Below are 23,099 nucleotides of genomic sequence, written 5' to 3'. Positions count from 1 at the left end.
CTGCCTCTGCCTCCCCAGTGCTGAGATTAAAGGCGTGTGCCACCATGCCCGACTCCCTCTGTATTTCTGTACTTTATAGTCATAGACATATTTTTGACTTTAGATTTTTTTTTTGAAACAGGGTCTCATGTAATCCAGGCTGGGCTGTCTATGTTGTCAAAAATGACCTTAAAACCCTGTTCTTCCTGCCTCTATCTCTCAAATGCTGAAGTAACAGACATGAGCTACCTGACCTGCCTTGTATTTAGATTATAAGCATTTTAACCTCTTCACCCCACCCCCTTGGCTAATTAATTACATTAAGACTTAAGGAATGCTTAGAAAATATCAATGAATACATACATAGCATATATCTTCAGTCATCATTTACTGTCCATTGAAGTAGAAGTACTACCTGATGATAGAAATGTATTTTCTTGTCATGCACCCAACATGTAACTAAATTAGTATTTTTTTTCAAAAATTTCTCTTACATATTTATTTATTTCTCATGGATTCATTTTCCTTCTGACTGAAATAAATTTTTGCTCCATGGTCCATATGTGAAAAAATGTTTCATCCACATTGAAGAAAATTGAAGACTTTTTGATTGTTTAGGGTGTCATTTTGATTTTAGAGCTCTGGCTTTCAATCTTTCTCTCAGCCTTTTCAAGACATGAACATATTTGTATGACTACATTTTAAAAATTATTATCATTATATTATAATGACATATAATGTGTAATAATTATATATTTTTTAAATTAAACTTTCCAGTTTTGAATAATTTTATATTTGTACAAAAGTTGCAAAGGTATCATGACATTCTTATCATAGAGCTTTCCTTCAATATATTAAATATGGAAATTTAATATTATTTTAAATATCATTCATTTAAGAATACTATGGTTCTATCTGCTTTTTTCCAAGACTTGCCATTCTTCATTGATTTCTACTAGAGCGTGACTAATCATGTATTTTTTTCTTTCAATAATTTTTCTTCTTCCAAGAATAGTTCTTCAGTTTGAAAATCATTATTTTTCAGCTATAATCTTTTGGGATAGTTTATCTTCTCAACTTATACCAACTTTACATTTAAAGGTCTTTCTTTTCTTATAGTTAATTTTCTGTTAGACTATATCTCTGCCCTTCTTTAAGAACTGTATTAAGCATCTACTGAATTCTTTGTGCTTTATTTTTATTTTAGATGTTTGAATGTTTTGTCTGCATGTATGTAAGTCAGTCATGTGCATTCACTGCCCATGGAGGGCAGAGGAGGGCATCTGGTCCCCTGGATCTGGAGATAGGGATGGTTGTTGCCACCTGGGAAACAAACCTGTGTCCACTGCAAGAGTAGCCAGTGTGCTTAACCACTGAGCCATTTCTTCAGCTCCCAGAATTTCCCTTTAATTAGAGACAATTTCTTTAGTATTCAAGTGTACAATTTTTGAACTTGTTATATTCTTTTCCATATTTCCAAACATACTCTAATAATTCAATTATTTTAAGCACTCTTTCCCAGAGTCTTTTCAAAAATTGTTGTTTCAAGTTTGTAATTTTCTGTTTCCTGCTTTCAATAAATGCTTACTCTTACTGGAAGCCTACTTCCTCATATGACCTTAACTTGTAGCTGTGTGCCAGGTCTCCCATAGGAGGAACATGTGCTTCTGAGTTTGAAAGACATCTACTGGCAGTGAGGTATGTGCTTCTGATAGGAGCCTTGAGATTTCACCAATTAGTATATATGGGTTTGAATAGATGAACAATAAAATTTTGGACCTCAGAACTCTATATTTGATATTATTTTTCTTTTTTCTTTTGCTGAATCTTCTTCACAATCAGTCATTCCCCTTAATTATTATGCTATCAACTCAATTTTCTTATATTTGAGCCTTCATTTCTTGTTTTTATTTCTAAAGTTATTATAGATACTATTGACAATTATGTACTGAGAGGTTTTATCACATTAGCATACTGTTCTGTAAATGTTTTTCCAGATTAGCCTTGGTTATATGTTTAAGATAGAATTGTGCTCATTAAAACTTTTCTGATCATGACTTTTCATTTCTGAGACCTGCATTTTACCTCTTTGCTGGGTGGCCTGGACTTTCTCAATTCTACCACTATTCCTACATGCACATCCTTAATGAAAGAAAAATGCTTTTATAAGTTTTGAAGTCTTGCCTGTGTGACAATCTTATCTTGGCAAACATCTTGGCTGTCATAAAGTAATTTGTTCAGACTTTACTTTTTACTTGTCCTGGAATTACATTTACATGAGGGTGTGTTCCTCACTTCAGAAGACAGCTGCTGTGCTTTCATGCTCACTTCCTACCTCCATCTTGCATGTAGCTTAAACATACTGAGTTCTCAGATCCAAGTGCACTAGCTGTCACAAAGAAAGCACTCATCGTTCTGTGGTTGACAGGATGGCTATATAGGGAGGATTGTATGTTGTTGTAGGTCAGTGTTTTTACTCTTAGCAGCTGATTTTTCCTTTGATCCATATTTTCAAGTTTTTCTGTATTTAAATACTTTCTACCATGTATTTGAACTGTTTATGTTACCACATATTTTCTTATTTTCTTATTTCATATCTATTATTTTACATCCAGAAATCTAAATCCTAACTTTTATTTACTGCATTGGCTCTTTTCTTTATCTGTAATTATTAATTTTTTATTGAGCTTTTAAATTTTCATACATTTTCCCCTCAAATCCAGATCCTCCTCCCAAATCCAGATCCTCCTCCCCCATCCATCCCTTCCCCTATACCACCACTGAACCCTTTGCACTCTGCCATACATTCTGAGTTCTAGTCATTCAGGTGTTTGTACCCAATTGTCCTTCAGTGTAAATGCATCCACTGGAGTCTAGTCAGCCCATCCAGTGGTTGAGTGCAAGTCACACTCTCCCGTGCCCAGCAGCAATCAGTCTCAAATAGTTCTTAATATAATGCTGACCCACCACATATTCCTCAACTCCCCTTTGTGCCCTTGTTTCACTGAGGTGCCATGGGTCACTATTTTTGATCCTTTGTACTTATCCAAATGACTTAGTGTAAATTTTACAAACTTGACTTTGCCAACTATTATTTTTCCTATTTATTTCTATCTTAATTCATGTTGCTTCCAATGGGGACATGACTTTCAATGTTTTATCACTATTTCTTTCTCTGAAATCAGAAAAGTTGCTCTTCTCATCTTTTATCATCAGTTTACTAGATTCTGTGTGAATCATACCAAAGTATATGAAGGAATAACGAGCAGAAGACTAAGAAAAGGGGCTTGTCTGGATGCTTAGGGGTCTAGAATAAGTAACCTTTCTGTAACTTTAGATTTAGTATTTTTCCTTCCTTTGTGATTCAGAACAAAGGAAGCTTCAAATCTCTATATATTTTTAAGATTTTTAAAGTTTATTTATGATTTTATGTGTTTGAATGTTTTGCCTGCGTGTATGTTAAGTGCAGAGGCCAGAAGAGGGTGTCGGATCCCCTGGAACTGGAGTCAGTGACAACTGTTAGATTGTTAGTCACCTTGAGGGTGCTAGGATTTGAAACCAGTTCCTCTGGAAGAACAGCAAGTATTCTTAACTGCTGAGTCATCTCTCCAGCCCCTATTTTTTAAAGTTTTAATGAGCTGATAATTGTATTTTCTTTTTCTTTTTGTCTTTTTGAAACAGGGTCTCCCTTTAGCTCCAGCTGCCCAGGAACTCACTATGTAGACCAGGCTGGCCTTGAACTCACTGGGATCCACCTACCTCTGCTTCCTGAGTCCTGGGATTAAAGGCATGCACAACCATGACCGGCAATAATTGTATATTTTTATGGCAAATATCAATTCTTGGTTTTCCCTTCTCTATTTGTCACATGAAGACTGTGTTTGAGTTAGTTGTATGTGGTACAAATGTCTTGAATTCTTTCCTCTACTCCAATCACATACCCCGCAAGTCAACTATAAACCATGGTCAAAATATATGCTTGGCATTTCTTCTAGTTCCCTTACCCCCAAGAGGCATAGAATTACTGAGAAAATATTTTTGGCTGATCCTTTTAGTATATTTACTGTCTTTCAGAGGACTTTAGCATGCTGGATAACTGTGGATTGATGGGTTAATTTCTAGCGTACTCTGTTTAGATTATCCACATTCATATTTTAATTGCTCATGATTTAAAGGTAAGGCAATTTCCTAGAATTATTATAGTTGAAATAATTATTTTACTTTCTTTATTATTTTTGGAAAGTTTATGTAAGAAAATAGAATAGAACCATGATTTTCCACTAGCATAAATAAGAATGTTTTCCTTTCACATTCATCCTGAATAAGCATGTTGATATATAAAATAAATCTTTCTGAACACTTTAATTAACTAGATGTTGCATATCTGGCCCTCTAATTATATAACAATTTCACAAATTCTTATGGTTGTAAAACATTCACTTCAAAATAATGTTTTGTTTACAAGTGACACTTTTTCATTCACATTGATATTTGTTGATGTGAGCCTACTTATGTTTCAATTTTGTGGGAAAATTATCTGTATATCTTGATCTATCTTGATTGTATTATAACTGTTTCCTTTGTACATTGCTCTATTTACTATCAAAATTACCATTATACATGTTAATGTGTGTGTATGTGTGTGTGTGTGTGTATGTGTGTGTGTGTGTGTGTGTGTGAATGGTCATCTAAGTCAGTTTTTATTTTTCTAAAATGTTCTTTTCAGCTGGAGAAATAGATCAGTGGTTAAGGGCACTGACTGTTCTTGAGTAGGACCCAGGTTCAGTTCCCAGGATCCACATGGTGGCTAACAACCATCCATTAGTCCTCTCCCAGAGGATCCAACAGTGTATTTTGGCCTCCACAGGCACTGCATGCACAGGTGCATTTACATACATACAGGTCTACCAGTCATACATGTAAAATAAAAATAAACAAATCAAGTAAAATTAAATGTTCTTTTAATCATCTTCTTAAGTTTTTGAGTAACATAAGCATGGCATTCAAAATAACAGTATTCTGATTTTTTCTATATTTAAATATCCTGTTTTAACTTTTAAAATTATATTTATTGTCTCTTTGTGTTGGAGAGGGGTATGCATGTGGAGGTCAGAGTATAACTTGCAGTAATCAGATCTCTCCTTCTACCATATTGACCCCAGTGATCAAACTTAGGTTCTCTGACTTGGCAGCAAGTACTTTTACCCTTGGTCTCATCTAGCCAGCCCCAAATATTCTGTTTTTATTTAAGAACTTTATTAAATTGAGTACTCAATAAAACAGGTTATTACTATTGCTGTTTCTGATGAGTGAATCTTGGTGCTGAATTTGGTCTGAGCATCTGTGATGATCATGATGATTATGGTACAAATGATGATGGACATTGGTGTTTTGATTGAATTAAATGTCCAGTTTAATTGTATTCAAGTAGCAACTTCCCAAGTTTGGCTCTTCATTGTGATGGATGCTCTTCATCATCTTCAGAGTTTGGTGAGGGTGGGGGAGGCAGACTTCTTATTCCTGGTAATTTCTTTTCTACCAAAATAATATTTAGAATTTTCTCTTTCCAGTCTCCTTGTACTGCATATAATATTCTTCCCAGAGTTTGCTTCTTGCAAAGTCCCCCACATACAGACTTTCTCAAAATTTAGGCACTTTAAACAATGATTATCAACGAGGAGAAGTTGTGCCCCTCCGAGGATGCTGGCAATGTGCGATGACAATTCTGGTTGTCATGTGGGTAGAGGAGGTGGCAATGCTACTGGCATTTAATGAGCAGAAGCCAGTAACTCTGTTAAGCCTCCTTCTGTACAAGAAATCTGTAGAGAATGACCCTGTGTTGAGGATGAAAAACCCCACTGCAGAGGACTGGGATTGGAACTTCATTTTCTGGGCTCAATTACCATCAAGCCAAAGCTAAGAGGGATAGTACACAGATAAATCAGAACAGATCAGAGTCCCACATTCTTAGAGTGAGAGAGAAATAGGAATAACATGAATGGATTAAGCAGTTACACACTATCTGAGTTGGGCTTTAATGGATAAATTGGATTTCTAATGATAGGAATGGAGAAAGACGAGAGAAAGATTAGAAGGACAAGCAGATAGAAGGCACAATGTTATCTAAAGGCAGAAAACAGGCCTTTCCTGTCAGGGTATGAAGGAAGTAACTATACACCACAACGTGAGTCTGTTATTATGTTAATTTTAATGCTCAGTAGGCCAAGATGGAAACTGATGTAACTACTGCATCTACCAGGACAGAGAAGAAAGACTAAGGGTATTGATTTTGTTTTGTTTGTTTGTTCTCTGTTCTTACCTCATGAAGTTAACATTGTATAACACTTTAATATATCTGCCTTATCAATTCTTTAAAGAAGCACTTTCCAGTAAAGAAAACTGACCCTCCAGAATTGTGGACTCAATATTTAGTTTCAACTGACTTCATTGTAAAAGCACATTAAATTACATTGGGATTAAATATATACAGACATGCTTTCTTGTTAGTATTCCAGGGAAACATACTGTAACAACAATTTATATAACATTTACATGGTCTTAGTAATTGTAAGTAATCTTGAGATAATTTAAAATATATGGAAAGGTGGAAGGGCGTGGTAGTTCACCATGAATCCTAGTACTAGGGAGGCAGAGGCAGGTGTATCTCTGAGTTCTAGGCCTGCCTGGTGTACATAGTAATTTCCAGGCCAGGGAGGGCTACATAGTGACACCCTGGCTCAAAAACTATATGGAAAGATGTGTGCAGATTATATGCACATATCATGCTCTTTTAGAGAAGGAATTGAGAATCCAGGTTTTTGATATCTACAGGATGTCCTAAACACAAGGGGATGAATCTATTATGATTTTCCCTTTACATGTCAGGAAACTGGCCTAGAAACCAATATATAAGTCTTTGATGAGTTCAACACCTCAGTGTGTGCTATTTAGCAATGATCAATATTTGGGACACAGGGCAGATGCCATCTGTGATTGGTGTCACTACTGTTGGCTGCATGGAATCTACTAAGAAAACATTAAATAGTGGTTTTAAATGGGATAATTTAGAAGAAAATTTTGTGTTTGGAACTTGGTTAACTGTTGCATCAAACTATTCTGAAATCGTGGGAGGGTCATCCAACTGCAGATCTCTGACAATCCTAAAATTACCAGGATTGTTTTGAAAGCTTACATACATTATTAAACTTTTTTTAGGAGAAGTTAAGTTTTTTTTCATTTTGGTTTTTCTTTTGATTATATTTTTGTGCAGGCTGGAAGGAGTTAGAAAATTTTCAACTGTATCAATTATTTAAGTATTTCCATTTTTGTGTTTGGAGAAATATATCTTAAAATTGGTTCACGTTTCTCTACTTGTATTATAAAAATTTTCTAAGACTTTTAATTTCTAAGTTTGATGCAGTCAAAACTGTTCTGGACAAAGACTGAAAAGATGATTAAAAATGGATTCATTAGTGCTATCTATGGATAGACAATACCACTTAGGGTGTTCAATATGCTGTTTGCAGCTAACAGTCAGTGTATAGTTAAGGTGCTAGAGTTGGTATGAAAGGTTTATTAAAGTCAAACTGTTCTTGCTCCTCTTGAAATTCATCTGCAGCTGATAATGAGAGGAAAAAAATTAAATGCTATGGATGTTTCACCCAAAGGCATCATGAGTTTTAGATTTGTTCTGATTACCATACTCCTTTATATCTTCCTTCACAATCTTTGAGACATTGGAAACACCTAGAAAAACCTTTGCCATCGTTGTAACTATAGACTTTGATGCTGTTTGCAGGATGGCTGTCTAATTTTCATAATAGAGAAACAAATTCTTAATCAACAACAAAAGAACCCAGCTCACCTCACCAATTGCCTCAGTCACACTATGATTTACAGTTACAGTAATAAAAGAGCAACAGCACACAAACAAGAAAAGACATGGAAACAAACTTCATTCAATCCTCTTTATTTAAATTTTGGATACTGACAAAACAATGAAAATTTCAGAATGAATCTGACATGAGAAATCTAAATCAAGTAACATGGTTCCTCATTGTAGCCTTCCTGAACTATAGTAAAAAATGTTCAATTAGCATAACTAAGAAGTTCATTCATTCATTCTATAAATGATTTGTTTGAAAATGCCTATCCAGACACTGAGGATAGAGGCTGTAGGACCTACTCCAAAGGAAGCAAGCTTGCAATGCAACCTTTTGCAACATATACCATAATAGACACAAACCCAGGGAGCACAGAAATGGGATGGCTAGATTTAAATGTGGGAGCAGAGAGAGGGACCCCCAAAGACTAAACCTGATTCTAAGAGTTACATAGACAGATGGGAACTCTTTTGTAGCATGTTGAAGCCACAGAGAGAAGAGGCAGACCAGCTCATTCTATACCTGCCTTAGGCATATCGAGTCTGGAGCATATGGAGGGGTATCAGCATTTTGGACAGTTCAAGCTCAGGATTAAGAAGGCCCAGGTCAGAAAAGGTCTTAGATGTTAATGATTTGTATATGGATTTAAAAAGCTGCAGGGACAAGTACAAATTGAAATGAACATGGACAGCACTTTATAGGCTGAAGGCTGTAATGAAATTTAGGGCAGGTGGTGGGAAAAGGTATTGAAGATGATCTGAGCACAAAGAATCAACAGAAGGAATGGCCAACTTATTGTGGAAAGTGAGGGGAATGGAAAGTTCTATGCTATCTTGTCTGTCAGTCCCACTGATTAAAGTAAAAAATACAAAAAGCAGGAGGAGGAGGTGAACAAAAAGGAGCTTCCAAAGGGAGACTATAACCACAGGACTGAACATCCTCACCCTGGGGCTGGGAATTTTGAGACATCCCTGGATAGCTCAATTCTGTCCCTGAATAGCTGAATTCTAAGTATTAAATATGGAAAATCTGATATATATTATTAAACATTGTTTACAGGTTTGATTTAAGCTTCTGTTTTTGTTTGTAATTTTTATTTCTGTGAATTGTTTAGCATTTGAACTGATAATAGATTCTGAAACATTACAGAGACAGTACAGGCAGGCCCATGTGCTCTACACTGGATTTTTCCCAAATGATAACTTCAAGCCAAGAAGCTGACATTGGTACAGTCTGTGTCATTCTGTCCATCGTACCACACATATACCTTCATGCAACCTCCACCATAACATACAAATGAGCCATCATATGAAGGTCTTCCTTGATTTGTTAAAATATTTTTATTATACCAGGTGTGGCAGCACACATCTTTAATCCCAGCACTTGGGAGGCAGAGGCAGGGAGATCTCTATGAGTTCAAGGCCAGCTTGGTCTAAATAGTGAGTTCCAGGACAGCTGGGGCTACAGGGAGACCCTGTCTCAAAAAGACCAAAAAATTTTTTAAAATTAATTCTCGAGTGATTCATACAAAGTATTTTGATTATATTTTGCCCTCTTCCAACCCCTTCCAGATCTACCCCTACATCCCTTCTTCATGTGCCTCCCATCCTCGACTAAACCCAATTTGTGTTACCCAAATCCTCTTGAGTGTGGAACCTGCCATGGAGTATAGTCTTCCTTTGAGTGGGGGTCCTGCATTTAAGGATAACTGATTCTTCCTTTTCCAGCAACGGGATAAAATGCAATAACTCTTTAGCTAGGGGTGGGACTTCCTGTTAACCTACTGCCTCCCATAATTGGAGTTTTAAAAATATTTTATTTATTATTTTTATTTTATGTGTATGAGTGTTTCACCTACATGTATGTAAGGGCACGCATATTGTGCAATGCCCATGGAGGTCTGAAGAGGGCATCAGATTCCCTGTGACTATAGTTACAGATGGTTGTTAGCCACCATGTGGGGGCTGGGATTTGAACCTGGGTCTCCTGCAAGAGCAGATAGTCCCCTCCATAAGGGGATTTTTGTCTGCCTTGAGCTTCAGCAGCTCCTGTACATATTATCACAATTGCTGTGAGTTCATATGTATAACTGCCCTGTTGTGTTTGTAAAACACTGTTGTATGATAGTCATCCGTCACCACATGCTTCTGTGACCTCTGCCCTTTATTCTCTATTGATCTAAGTATCTGTCTCTCTTCCAGGGCTGCCCCAGTTTGAGCACTGTTACCCTGTAAGCCTGGAAGTGCATTAATCAAGGGTTGGGAATGTCACTCAGTTGGTAGAGTGGATGCATAACACACACAAAGCCCTGAGTTTTATTCCCAGCACCATATAAATCAGGTATAATGGCACATACCTGTAATTTCAGCACCCTGAGGTGGGGGTAGCTGGGTGTAGGAGTATCTGTCAAGTTATCCTTGGCTAAACAGAAAGTCCAGAGCCAGCCTGGCCCACATAGTGCACTATTTCTCAAACCAAAAAGCTAAACAAGAAGTGATTGAATGGTCACTCCACTTTAGTGTTGCTTTCAACACTGTTTTAGATGTTCCTTGAACATTTTCTGTTCACGTTAATTTTAAAATAATCTTGTCATTTTCAGGTTTTACCGCCTTAACTTCTAGAAGTCAATTGTGTTTTACCATATTTAGATTTCCTTTCATTCCTATGACCATTTCTTGTATTTTTACTATAACATACAAATCTGACATGTATTTTGTTGGACTAATATTCAAGTACTTCAGTTTTGTTTATCACAGTTACTGACATTGTAATAGTTGCATTGTTGCTGTATGGAACTGAACTTGATTTCTGCAAGTTGATATGATGAAACACTCACTTACGGTTCTAGGCAGACTGGAAGTTCCGATTATCCTTCATACACTCTCCAATCTGGAGTGCTTTACTTCTTGCTTTCTGTATCTGTCTTATTATTCGTCTTTGACTTCTAGTTGAAACTTCTAGTTGAAATCAATGATAAAATTCTCACATTTTCTTCCTCCTAATCCTACAAGAGAATCATTTAGTCTTTTACCTTTGTGCACAATATTAACTGTCAGTTTTATAGGTACTATTAATATGAGGAACACTTGGTACTTTTTAGAGATTTACATCATTAATGAGTATAGGATTCTGTTATTTTTCTACATAAATTTATATGCTCATTTAATTCTTGCTCACTAGCTTATTAATATAATGGATGATATTTATTGATTTTTTTTCCATATTGAATCAGGCTGGACTCCTTGAAATTAACTTCATGTAGTCTAGCTTTATAATTACTTTATATAATGCTGAACTCAACTTGCTAATATTTTCTTAAGAATTATATATTTCAATTTATCAGGGATACTGGCTTGAAATTTTCTTTCTTTTTACTACAACTAGTTTTGGCATCAGTATAATAATATTGAATTTATAAAATCATAGTAAGTTATTTCCTCTTGTTATTTGGAAGGAATTATATACAATTGGTTTTAAATTTTCTTGAATCATTTTGCATAATTCTCCCATAAAAATATCTGAGCCTAGATATTTCTTTATCAAGAAATTTGGAATTATGAGCCCTTAATAGTTCCCTAGTTATTCAGATGACCTATTCCATATCAGTATCTGTGGTTGTTTTTATTTTTGAACAACTGGTTTATACCCTCTCTTGGGTTCCGAGTTTACACGTGTATAGTTTTCCTGTAAGATACCCTTATTATCCTTTTGATACCTGGATAATCTGTAGTAATGGCTCTTGGTTTATGTCTGGGACTTTCTTCTTTGTCACATTTTTTGTAGGTAGGTAAGTTCTGTAAATCTTTCCAAATAGCCATCTGTTTCGTTGCTTTTATGTCTTCAAATGTCTCAGAAGACACTGACTTTTCCTCTTCTATTTATTACCCCCTTCTGCTTGCTCTGGGCCTCTTCTGCTTTTATTTTTTATTTGCTAGGTCTAGTAGGCTATACCTTTGACTTTGAATTTTCTTCTGTTGCTGTTGTATATTTTTCTGAGACAGAAACTCACTCTGTAATCCAGACTGGCCTTGAACTCATGGCAATCATCCTGCATTAGTCTCTCAAGTAATGGAATTACAGATGTGAGGCACGACACCTGGCTGGGCTTTAATTTTTTAAGGTAAGCAGTCATTGCTATAAATTTTCCTCTTAATATAACTTTATCTGTGTCCAACTAACTTTGATATATTTTAATTTCTCATGCTTTTCCTTTTTTTACAAAACAACTTTTTTATCGAGCTTTTAAAATTTCATATATTTCCCACTCAAATCCAGAGCCCCCCCATCCATGCCTCCCCCATCCCCCCACTGAACCCTGTGTACTCTGCCATGCCTGCTTTTCAATGTACTGTTTCTTGTCCTTGAGACATCCTCTTTACAAGTCTAGTCACTTAATTTTTGGGAAAGCATGTTTAATTCTTGATTGAGGTTTACATCATGATGTTATAAGCTAAGAATAAATGGAAACTTTTACTTTAGTGAAGTCAGATATTATATTTACAATCACAAGCATTTGAATATTGTGTTTGATGAAAGCAGCTGAAGTCTGTTTAAGAAATTTCCTAACACTGTATAATTTCATTAGCTTTAGTGTTCTTGGTTTACATTAAATCTCCACCTCTGTTTACCCTAGATATCACCTACTTTTCTCCTTTTGACCTGTGTCTTTAATGTCCTACAAGAAATTAGCTTTGTTTTGCACACCTAAAATACAGTTATATGATAATTGTGTAATAAATACTAAATAATAACTTTGAAGAATAAGTTTTGAAAATACATCTTCTCTTTAAAAGTCCTTTGGAGAAACAATTAAAAATAGCTACACAAAAGATTATCTACAAAAAGCGTTTTCAAAATATTCTTCTTGAATATGTTCATTTTGGGAACTCTTTATGTCTACCACGGAACACAGAAAGTTATCATAATAGCTGTGTTTTTGTAAATATTTTATTTTTTTAAAAAACATTTTTTTATTATTTTTATTTTATATGTATGAATGCATTGTCTGCATGTATGTGAGTGCACTCGTGTTGTGCAATGCCATGGAGGTCAGAAGAGGGCTTCGGATTCCCCTGGAACTGGAGTTAAGGACGGTTCATAGCCGCCACGTGGGTGCTGGGAATCGAACCCAGGTCCTCTGCAAGAGCAGTGAGTGCTCTTAACCGCTGAATCATCTCTCCAGCCCCCTATTATTTTTATTTTATGTATATGAGTGTATTGCCTGAATGTATGTGAGTGCACCCGTGCCATGCAATGCTGCAGAGGTCAGAAGAGGGCTTCGGATTCCCCTGGAAATAGAGTTACAAACGATGGTCTTAGCTGCCATGTGGGTGCTGGGAATCAAACCTGGGTCCTCTGCAAGAGCAGTCAGTGCTCTTAAACGCTGAGCCATCTCTCCAGCCCCCATAATAGTTTTCTTAATAGACACTTGCTGACAATTGAGATGAACTTATTAAAGAAGACAAAGTTGTATCTTATTTGATGTTGAGAGCTTGGGAGGTCATCATAGATATAGGAAGTTGATTGTATGAGTAAAAGATTGGAGAGACAGTTTGTTGTTTGAAGTATCTCAACAAGATTATCAACTTGACTGTAGTGAGGGGTTTCAAGTGTGTGAATGAGTACAGTAGACCCTTTCTTAGGGTTCAGCGGGAACTTAGTAGATTAAGACTGACCATATTTACTCCTAAAAACTGGACCCTGTCAGAAAGTCCTAACCATGGAACCCACTGATACACATACTTCACTAAGAAGCAATGGAGAGTGGTTTCAGTGTCCCAATTTTTTTTTGGTTTGTATATATATATATTAGAAGAAGCATTTCCTTACAGCTTTAACAAACTCAATAACAATTTCCAGAGCAAAGATACATCTGTTTCAAAAGTAGCTATAAAATTTTTAGGTTCACAGTTGAATTAATGCAGTTATACAATATTGAACTCAGTATAAACCCTGTAAGACATAAAACTGGATGAGCTTTTAGCCTTTAAAAAAGATCTCCATTTCATTTTAAGGTATACTGTTTCTTACAGAAAGACTCATTGTTTTTGCTAATAACACTTAGATGTTGGCACATGCATCTCTAATATATATGTATCTGATTATTACTAGTCATGGTCAGTTGCACTCGAATCCTTGGCACCTGTATATGAATATAAAGTCATCGGGTAGATTTCAATAGTAATGTTTATCACCTTTACAACTTAACATGACGTAAATTTTTATCCTTCCTCCTCAAATATAACTCATTTTTTAAATTAGTTGATTTTTTTGTGTATATCACACAGAACATCCCAATCCTATTCATCTATATACCCACTTCCCAGATGGCACCCTCCCATAGCCTCTCCCCCAACTAGAGCCCTTTTACTGTTGTCCCTGCTACTGTCTGCTGTGTTTTTGGCACCCCCAGCCATTCCCCACTACTTGTCCATCTGGTGAATCAAGTCAGCCTATCTAGAGGTCTTTGTTTTAGGAAGGTCAGCTGTTCCTCATCTAGCAGCAATCAGTTGTCAATATTGCTTTAGATAAGATTGGGGTCTGCTGTTCATTTTACCAGCTTTATGCTGGGTTACTATCTGTGAGTATCTTGGGCCACCCTGGCCAACAACTCAAAGGACAATGCCTGGCATTGTTTCTTGTTATATAGCCATGTCCTAACTTCTTAAGTGACAAGTAATATGAATTATGTTTCAGAGAGACCATCAGTATCAATTTGAGTGGGTTTGCAATAATTATTACAGTGATTTGGGTGACAAACTGTACATTTAAATGCATGTTCTTTTTTTCCATAGTATGTTTTAACATCTTTACTATGCATGGCAGAGCAGTGGAATTAAACCGTGTTGGACTGACTTTATTTCACAGGCCATTCTGCTAGACCACGCTCTTGAGCCTCCCCATTTATTGTTCATCTCAACTACTGAGGTCTCATTACGAGATTCAGTTTTTGTTTTCCCTTAATCCCATAGCCAGGATTTGAAGTTGGGCTTTTGACGTTGCATTGCATTGTCACCTCAGTACTTAGGATGATAGCAAAGATGTTTCAGGTACTCAGAGTTCTTGCTGAATAGAAATTATTTTACAACTATGTGGCTCTTTCATTTATTCAAAGACGTTATTACCCACAATTCAGCCTATAAAATATGATGTCAATTTACTGCTGTGGGGCTATGGATAAAGGGCTCATATTTCTTTTCCTTCTTCATTCAGGCAGTGTCTCATCAGACCTTCAGATTAGGGTACAGCACATGTGGAGAGCACAGAGGAGCTTCCATCAGTCAGTAAACAATTAAGAAACTGGCCTCTGATTCATGTTCTGAGCTAACATGTAACCATGGCACTTATTACCCATTTTCATTGTTTATGGAGAAGCAAGTAGATGAATAGCTCTGCCTGATTTATGAAGTGTTTGTCTTCTATAAATCACAAAGTAGAAACCTAGCATGCTGCTAATCCTAATTGGTTAAGTCCTAAGTAGGGAGTGATGAGAAAGTCTTCAGGTGTTTCATGAAAATGAGTGAGATACAAAGCTCCTTTGGAGGAAATTCCCTCTGCTCATACCATGTAGTAAAGTCTTCCATCCATTGCTACTTCTCCCTCTTCTCTCTCGGTGATCAACCCCTGTTGATCATACTTTGGTAGACAAATTACAGAAAATAATGTTGCATAACAATCTTTATAGAAACAGAACATTGTTTTCCTGATTTCTCATTTATTAATTTCAATCTGGATTAACTTTTTGTTTTCAATAAATCATCTTGATGAAGCAGAGGTATCTGGTGTGACCCACAGTGCTGTTTGGTAGAATGCACAACATTTGGGCTTGGGGTCCTTGCTAACCTGATTCCAACCTCACTCTGTGCTGGGAGAAGATGGCATGGCACTTTCAGACATTCAATGTACATTTAAAAGCATGCATGCACCTTCTGGGCTTGATCATCTGAAGTTTAAGTTATCTGGAGAATGTTATGTATGCCAGCCTGTCTTCATCTTTTAAATGGAAATCTGAGTCACAGAAAATTGCATTCTCAGTTGTCAGAGGAAGAAAGCAGCTCACAGATTTTGAATGTTGTTCTTCTCAATCTCAAGGGACTGAATGAGGAGAGAGAAAAACATTTAAGGAAGCAATGAGTCTTGAACTCACATCAGCTGTGGTTCCCTGCACACTAAAAACCTACACAATATCAAGCCAGTTAAAATTCCAGCAGGAATGAGGTTCACAGGGCTCATCCCTAGCTGAGGAGTTACTGTTGGAAGTTGATGGCTGCTGAGAAGAGTCCGTTTTCTTCAGGTGTATGGCCTCTGGTAGATTTCCCATTCTCCAGTGGGTGGCTCCACACCCATGCACATACAGGCAGGGAGCAGTAGATTAAGAAAGAAAAGAAAATGATGTGATGTTAGGAGGAGGATGTGGGACAATCTTGGAGGAGATAAAAGGGAACGTCAGGGGTGGATATGATCAAAATATATTGCATACATGTATGAAATTGTTGAAGAATAAAGTAGGAAAAAAACACAGGTAGGGAAACTGGCCCCGTTTCATTTCCTTTCCTCCTCTCTCCAACACCTTCTATTTCCCTCTCTCTCTGTACTTTCCTTTCCTCCCTCCATTTATCTCTTCACTTGGAATGCATTGCAGGTGCAGCAGCAGCAGCAGCTGCAGCAGGAGTACTTCTGAGGTGGATGATGAGCCATCCTGCATGGAAGAGATTGAGTACAGTGCAGAGAGCAGCTCAGACCCAGAGCAGAGCTTCTCTGAGCTGGACAGGCAGATCCAGGAGTGTGCCTTCAACAAGGAGGAAGAAGAGGAAGAAGAGGAAGGGAGAGTACGGAGAAGATCTGTCCCATAATCCTGAAGTTCAGATCCAGTTCTGTGTCTCCAGCCATCGGACTAGCGGTCAACATTTGGTTTTTCACTGTCATATACACACACTGTATCAGTCAGTGGAAAAAAATTAGTCTGTGTGGGCTTAGCGCCATATGTTTTCATTTTGTTCTAGTTTTACTAGGCATGGAGGCTGGCTACTCCATAGTTAAAGGATTTTATATACACAGCATGTTATCGCTGAACGTAAAAGGGACTCAGTGTTATTTGCAGGATTGTGGTGTAGCCTCTGTACACTGTCCTGGGCTCTCCTCCAGCCCTTTGACAAGGAAGCAGCCTGGGAGCAGAGGAGTAGACTTCCTTCTGGATTTTCAGTTTGAGTTTTAAGCAATTAAGTTGTTCCAAATATGAATATCTTGATATCACAGCACCTGCCCTTTCCAGCACAAACTTGAGCCCTGCTGGGACACTGACCATCTTCACACGTCTTCCCGTAGTAAGTAATTGAACATAAATGCCTATGAGACTATGTCATAGCCAGTACCACCCTTGATCTCTGTAACAGTGCACTTTTCGAAAGGTAGTAGAAGCCAGAAGCTGGATTAGATTCTGTGGAAAAGGACACAGTCATTTGTCTTCACCAATTTCAGACTTGTACCTATATAGGCCATTTAAACACGCTGGAAGATACAAGATGCACTGGGAAATTCATTTGTTGCAGAATCAGACAGACAGATGTGGTTCATATCCTGGATCTGGCAGTGGCTTGTTCTGAAAACTTCAGCAAGTAATTAAAGCTCTCTAAACTTTGGGATTTTATGCGTGAAATGGGAATGGGCATATCTATATCACAAAGTTATGGTAAAGATGAAATGAGATGGTTTATGAAAGTGTGCAACTTGGCACCTGCAACATAATAACATTGGCTTACAGCACATTTCCCTCCCAGTGCAGAGCATTTGCTGTGTTTGCACAGTTATGAAGAAACATTCTCTGGGGGTCACATGATTGAAAAGTGTTTCTTCCTGGAAGAGATCTGGGAAGGCAGTTATAAAGAAGTATTTGGAAGGGCTTAACATAAGGAGAAATGTAGCAAGGCCTTTTAGCATATAGAGGGACACAGCTTAGAGATCTGAACTGTGAGATCCACAGGGCCTGTGCACAGAGTGAGACTAAGATGCACAAGCTAGGTCACATATAGATCTGTTCAGATGCCATTCAGGTTCTGTTAGGATTGGATTTGATTATGAGAGATGGACATTTCAAAATAGTGCTATATTTTGTGTGTTGTTTTATAAGGAATGAAGGAAATGATCTTGTTGCAATGTAAACACTGGGGAGTACAGGGCAAAAGGAACTTCTCATCAGCAATTAGTACCCAGCCTTGAACAGTTTGGGAATTAGTTTCTAGTCATTTAGAACAATTCTGAGTGACCAGAACAGGAGTAACTTCTCCAATGAGAGTTTGGAAAAAGTCATGGATGTGGAATATTTATTGGTCAAGCTGTTCAAGGGAAATATATAAAGAACCTCTTATGTGTTATATATTCTCCTGAGCTCTTAGAACACAGATAAAAATATTCACTGTGTCTTGTATTTCAAAAGAATAACTTGTGTGTGATCAATAAACATTTTATTTTATTGCAGTAACATGGACCATGATGAAATTCTGCAAAGGATAATGTGGAAAATATTTACCCTAATTTATATATTTATGGTGGTAAAACTCTACCAGAAGAAAATAATAGTTCAAATGATTCTTAAAAGAATACATGAGTTTTCAGAAAAGAAAGGGAGGATGGACATGCTAAGAAGTGGGAAGCATTTATGCAAAGGCCCTATAATGAGGTTAAGGTTTAGAATTCAGTGTTCCATGCGACCGGTTTAAAAGATGCATTTGTATATTGGGAAAGGAGAAAGGTGTTATGAGATGAAATTGAAAAGGCAGACAGTAGTCAGACTGGGCAATATTTGGCAGGACTTGATGAAGATGTTGAATTTGGTTTGGAATGTGGCAAGGCAGAGCGTTTCTCAACAGAGGCGTCTCAACAGAGGCACATCCAGTATGCATATTCATGGCTGGTTGGTTGGTCGCCTCTCCATGCAAATTGCTCACTGATTTGAGGACTACCACTGTGTATGGCATCATGTTTGCAGAGCAGAACAGTTCTAATGGGGTGAATATAGTGAACACAGTTTGGGGCCATGTTGATTGCTCTCTGTCAATCAACCTAAAAGACATTGAGTAGGAAAGGATTCCTATAAATGAGAGGTGAATCAGGAAATGGAAAAGAAGACTCATCCCTATAAGCACCCCACCCCCACAAATACAAATATAACCCAGTTGAAATGTATTTTTTCTTCTGTAAAACCTTCCTTAACCGCCTCAAGCCACGTTGTAATTTCTTGTTTGTGTCCCAATATCACAGTTTATCAATCTCTTTTATGGTATTCTTACCATCTCCAAATGATGTATATTTATTTTAGACCCCATCCCATGTACCATTGAACAGTGGACTCTAAAATCCATAATCCTCCATAGAGATTTCCATCTTGGCATCTATCCTTGTACTTAGCATACTTCTTTACATGTTGAGGTTTTAACAATGTGTCACTACTCCTACCTCCCACCCAGGTTCTAATCCAAACTTCCAACATCCAAGTAGCATTCTAGCACAGCTTGCTTCTCAGGTTGGAGGTTACTATGAGGACTGTTTCCTGTGTGGGAAAGCCTAAAAAGGAGCTGATGACCTTGTCCTGCCTATATGATGCAAATGGTAGTGTGGGAAGCATAGAGGGGCAGCACCTCCCTGTCCACCGTAGCTGCAACATCCATCCAAGTGCTATAGAACCAACGCTCACTTAGGTGAGAACTGATCATGTGTGTAGTGCCAACCTAATTTCTTGGGCACTTCTTACAATCCCATCAGTGAAAATTGGCACCCAGTAAGTTGATCCATTGTCTCCAGTTTCTTCTGTGCCTCCAGAGAAAGGATTCCAAGTCACAAAGAACATTTGGAAACAGCCTTATCCGTGAGTTATGAGCTCACATCTAGGGCTGCCAATATAAGGAAGGAAACATTACACCCCAAAGGGAGGTGAAGTCCTCACTCCAGCTTCCATTTTTCAGCCTGGAAAAATCAGCTGTGGAGTAGATTTCATATTCCAAGAGGAGCCTGTTCCCTTTGCCAAGAGAAGAGGCTTCCAGGAATGCCTGACATAAGTCATCCTTGTTAGGGACTCGGCACAGTAACCTGGAGGGTCGATTGAACATTTGAGTCTACATTAGAGTGATGGATTTGTTTTGCCCTTCTGGTATCTTTCACCCAGGATTCCCCAAAGGCTCCAGCCTTGGAATGACACACAGACAGTAGCTGATACTGACTATGAGAGATTTTTGGGCAACAATAATTTATCAGGCCTGGAGCCTGTTGTTGTCTGCCCAACAGATGTCCCCTTTGTTTCTGCTGCAGTTTGGCTTTTTGCATGCCCAGTGGATTCTTGATAACAAAGTATTGTGAGAAAAATAGTGAGTGGTTAAAGGGAATTTTGACAGGAAATGGATTTCAATAGCTAATAATAAGAAAGACACCATTGTATATCATTTAAAAATAGGTTACATATATCTAATGCAATAAACATGGCATTGAACTTGAATTTCCTACAGCCAATGCTTTTTTTGAGTCCATATTGTCAAACAGAGCATCAGAGACCTTGGGTAAAAGGTGAGACTCATTGATGATAAGCATTTGACATAAACTTGTCACCTAGTGTGTGTGTGTGTGTGTGTGTGTGTGTGTGTATACTCTGGGTCTACTTGGTTCACCCTGTAAGATAGGTTCTGTCCTTGAAAGAGCACACACTGAAAGAATGAATTGAGCACAGTCAAGTCTCATGCCATGTGACTGAGGCAAACCTACTGTCCTACATCCAGAGGTTTTAATGATTTTTTTTTATAGTTTCTAGGGTTTAGAAAGGTTAAAATGATTTTGTGGTATCAGGCAAGTATTATGATCTCCCCTTATACAGTAATACTATTGAACTCGTGTTTCTCTAGAAGAATACAGTTTGGATATTTGAGTGTAGCCTTGGTCTTCGAGTGCGGAGTAAAACATGGCAGTGAGCTCATACCAGATGTAGAGGAGGGAATCAAAGAGACTAACAGTCCTGTGTTCAAGCATCCAGGGTATGGAAGTTAAAGGAGTGAACTTTCTCAGATAAAATAGGAAACAGGCCCCTTTCATACTTCAGGCTTAGTAGGCAGTGATTTTAGAAGGCAAGGGAGAGAAGTCCTGTTCATTATCACTTTAAATTTGTGGGAAAGTGGGCATAAGAGCCACATTTTCAAACTGACGGCTCTCAGTATAAGGGAAATTTTAGTAACAGGGGGAATTAGACACTGTGCCAGGGAAGTTGGACTCTGTCCCAAAGAAGTCAGACTTCCCCATTCTTGTTCTGTCCATATCAACAGAGGAGGTGAATATAAATAGGACCACAGCAATGGCTGAATATGACTGAGAAGGTAAGGTCTTATCTAATTCCTTGCAGGAAGCATGGAATGCCTTTATATAGGAAGCTGTCTCCTAAAAACAACATGGAAAAGTGTTTACTTTAAAAGACCCTGAAACCTTTAGAGGCCAGGGAACAGCTCCCTATCCACAGGAAAGTATGTTCTCTGTTGTTGTTGTCTTCATCCCCTTACCAAAGTAGAGATAACTTGTACTAGACATCTCTGTAAAACACCTCACTTAAGTCAAACTCAGCAAGTTCAGTCATTTTGCTCATAATCCCCTTCCACTTGAGTCTACCACCAAGTTCCTAAACTTGATCCTATCCATGGGAGTCTCAGTTGCTCTGTTTATCTGATGCATGGCCAAAATTCAGAACAGCCCCTTAGTGCTTCAATAAATGGATGAAACAGATAATGTGGTCCAGTCTGACTCCAGCCTCCATGTGAGTCTGTCCATTGACTGTTCTTGTACCATTTCTCCAATGCACTTAACATGGATTTAAGCAACTATGTCCTCCCCTCTCCCCTCCCCTCTCCTCCCGTCCCCTCCCCTCCCCTCCTCTCTCCTCTCCTCTGTGTCTATCTCCTCCCTAGTACTTTTCTATGGTCAACCAGATAGAATTTAATATTTAGAAAGCAAAAATGGCTTTTTTAAATTTTTTTTTTTTTTTTTTTTTTTGAGACAAGGTCTCCCTGCAGCCCCAGCTAGCCTAGAACTCACTATGTAGGCCAGGCTGACCGATCTCCCTGAGTCTGCCTCCCAAGTGCAGGGATTAAAGCCATGCATCATTGCACTTCACTGGGTTCTATTTCTGATGCTTAAAATCTGTTAGTGAACTTCTATGGTCCTATGCAAAGGGAACCTGGCACTGGGAACCCTTCCGGATCCAGTCACTATGTAAGTTTCTGGGCTTCCTCTTTGAACCCATGCCCCAAGTATTGTGTGCTTGAATGTACTCTCCTGCACGAAGTCTATTGAGGTTTCCAGATTTTCATAATGCCTTGAAAATAATCCTATCTGCTTCTGATGCACTATGCTGCCTGTGAAATCCACCACCTCCGCCCTCCCCCCCCACTGTAGTTCTTTGGAGAACAAAGAGAATTTTGTTCATAGCCATATCCTGAGAGCCTAGCGTCTAGCACCAATGTCTGAGATGTGGTTGTCCATCATTAAATATGTATTGAATGAGGGAGATCTTAATTTCCACTGAAAAGGCCTCCCGAGAATGACCTCTTCCCCGTTGCCTCAGTAACCTATTAAACATGGATAGGCAGGAAAGTAGGACACACATGTGTCCAGCATTCAGAGCTGTAAAGAAACATCCAGCATCCAGAAAAAACAAATCTTCCTCAATTCTGATCAGCAGGTCCTCCTGGTCTGTAATTTCCCAAATCAGCTTTCTCTTTTTTTTTTTTTTTCCTCTGAATGTCCTGTAGAGGTCAGAAAAGGGCCTTAGTTTCCAGTCGTGGATTGTCCTCTGTCCCCATTAGAATTCGCCTGGGTGTATATAATTAAGCCAGCAGAGGCTTGGCACATAGGAACGGAAATGCATTGACTTTAATAAAACAGAGTGTAAAACAACTTTAAATTGTCTCCATCCTTGTTTATTCTTGCACACTTGTAATTCTGGTTCGGTTTATCCAGTGAAAGGGATCATTGTCCTGGGAACTGAAGCATGTCTCTTCATTGCTGCCTCAGACAGTCCGAGCAGGCAAGGCACACCAGCTTGGTGTTCCTGACTCGCTGAAAATAAGAAGTGGAAAATAATTTCTGTTTCTTATGGAAAAATAAAGAAATAATGAAAAGAACATGGATGTGATGATTCACAGTACTCCTACGTATGTTCTTGTCATCTTGTTTTATTTTATCTTGAAGGCAAGTACATTGGAATCCAGAATA

The 23,099-nt window shown here is 38.0% G+C and overlaps 1 protein-coding gene across 1 annotated transcript in view; it reads left to right on the top strand.

Moving 5' to 3' along the window:
• Agbl1 (ATP/GTP binding protein like 1) overlaps positions 1-16,714 on the top strand; it is a 912,025-nt gene extending 895,311 nt beyond the window's left edge. Inside the window, exon 23 of the mRNA XM_008852348.2 lies at positions 16,504-16,714. Coding sequence (XP_008850570.2) covers positions 16,504-16,714 — 211 coding nt within the window. The remainder of the gene's footprint in view (positions 1-16,503) is intronic.
• Positions 16,715-23,099: the final 6,385 nt, after the last annotated feature.

This window comes from Nannospalax galili, unplaced genomic scaffold, assembly GCF_000622305.1.
Source record: "Nannospalax galili isolate Female #2095 unplaced genomic scaffold, S.galili_v1.0 scaffold63, whole genome shotgun sequence".
NCBI classification, from domain to species: Eukaryota; Metazoa; Chordata; class Mammalia; order Rodentia; family Spalacidae; genus Nannospalax; species Nannospalax galili.
Note: the sequence above shows the minus strand (reverse complement) of the source record. Positions and strands in the feature narration are given on the sequence as shown.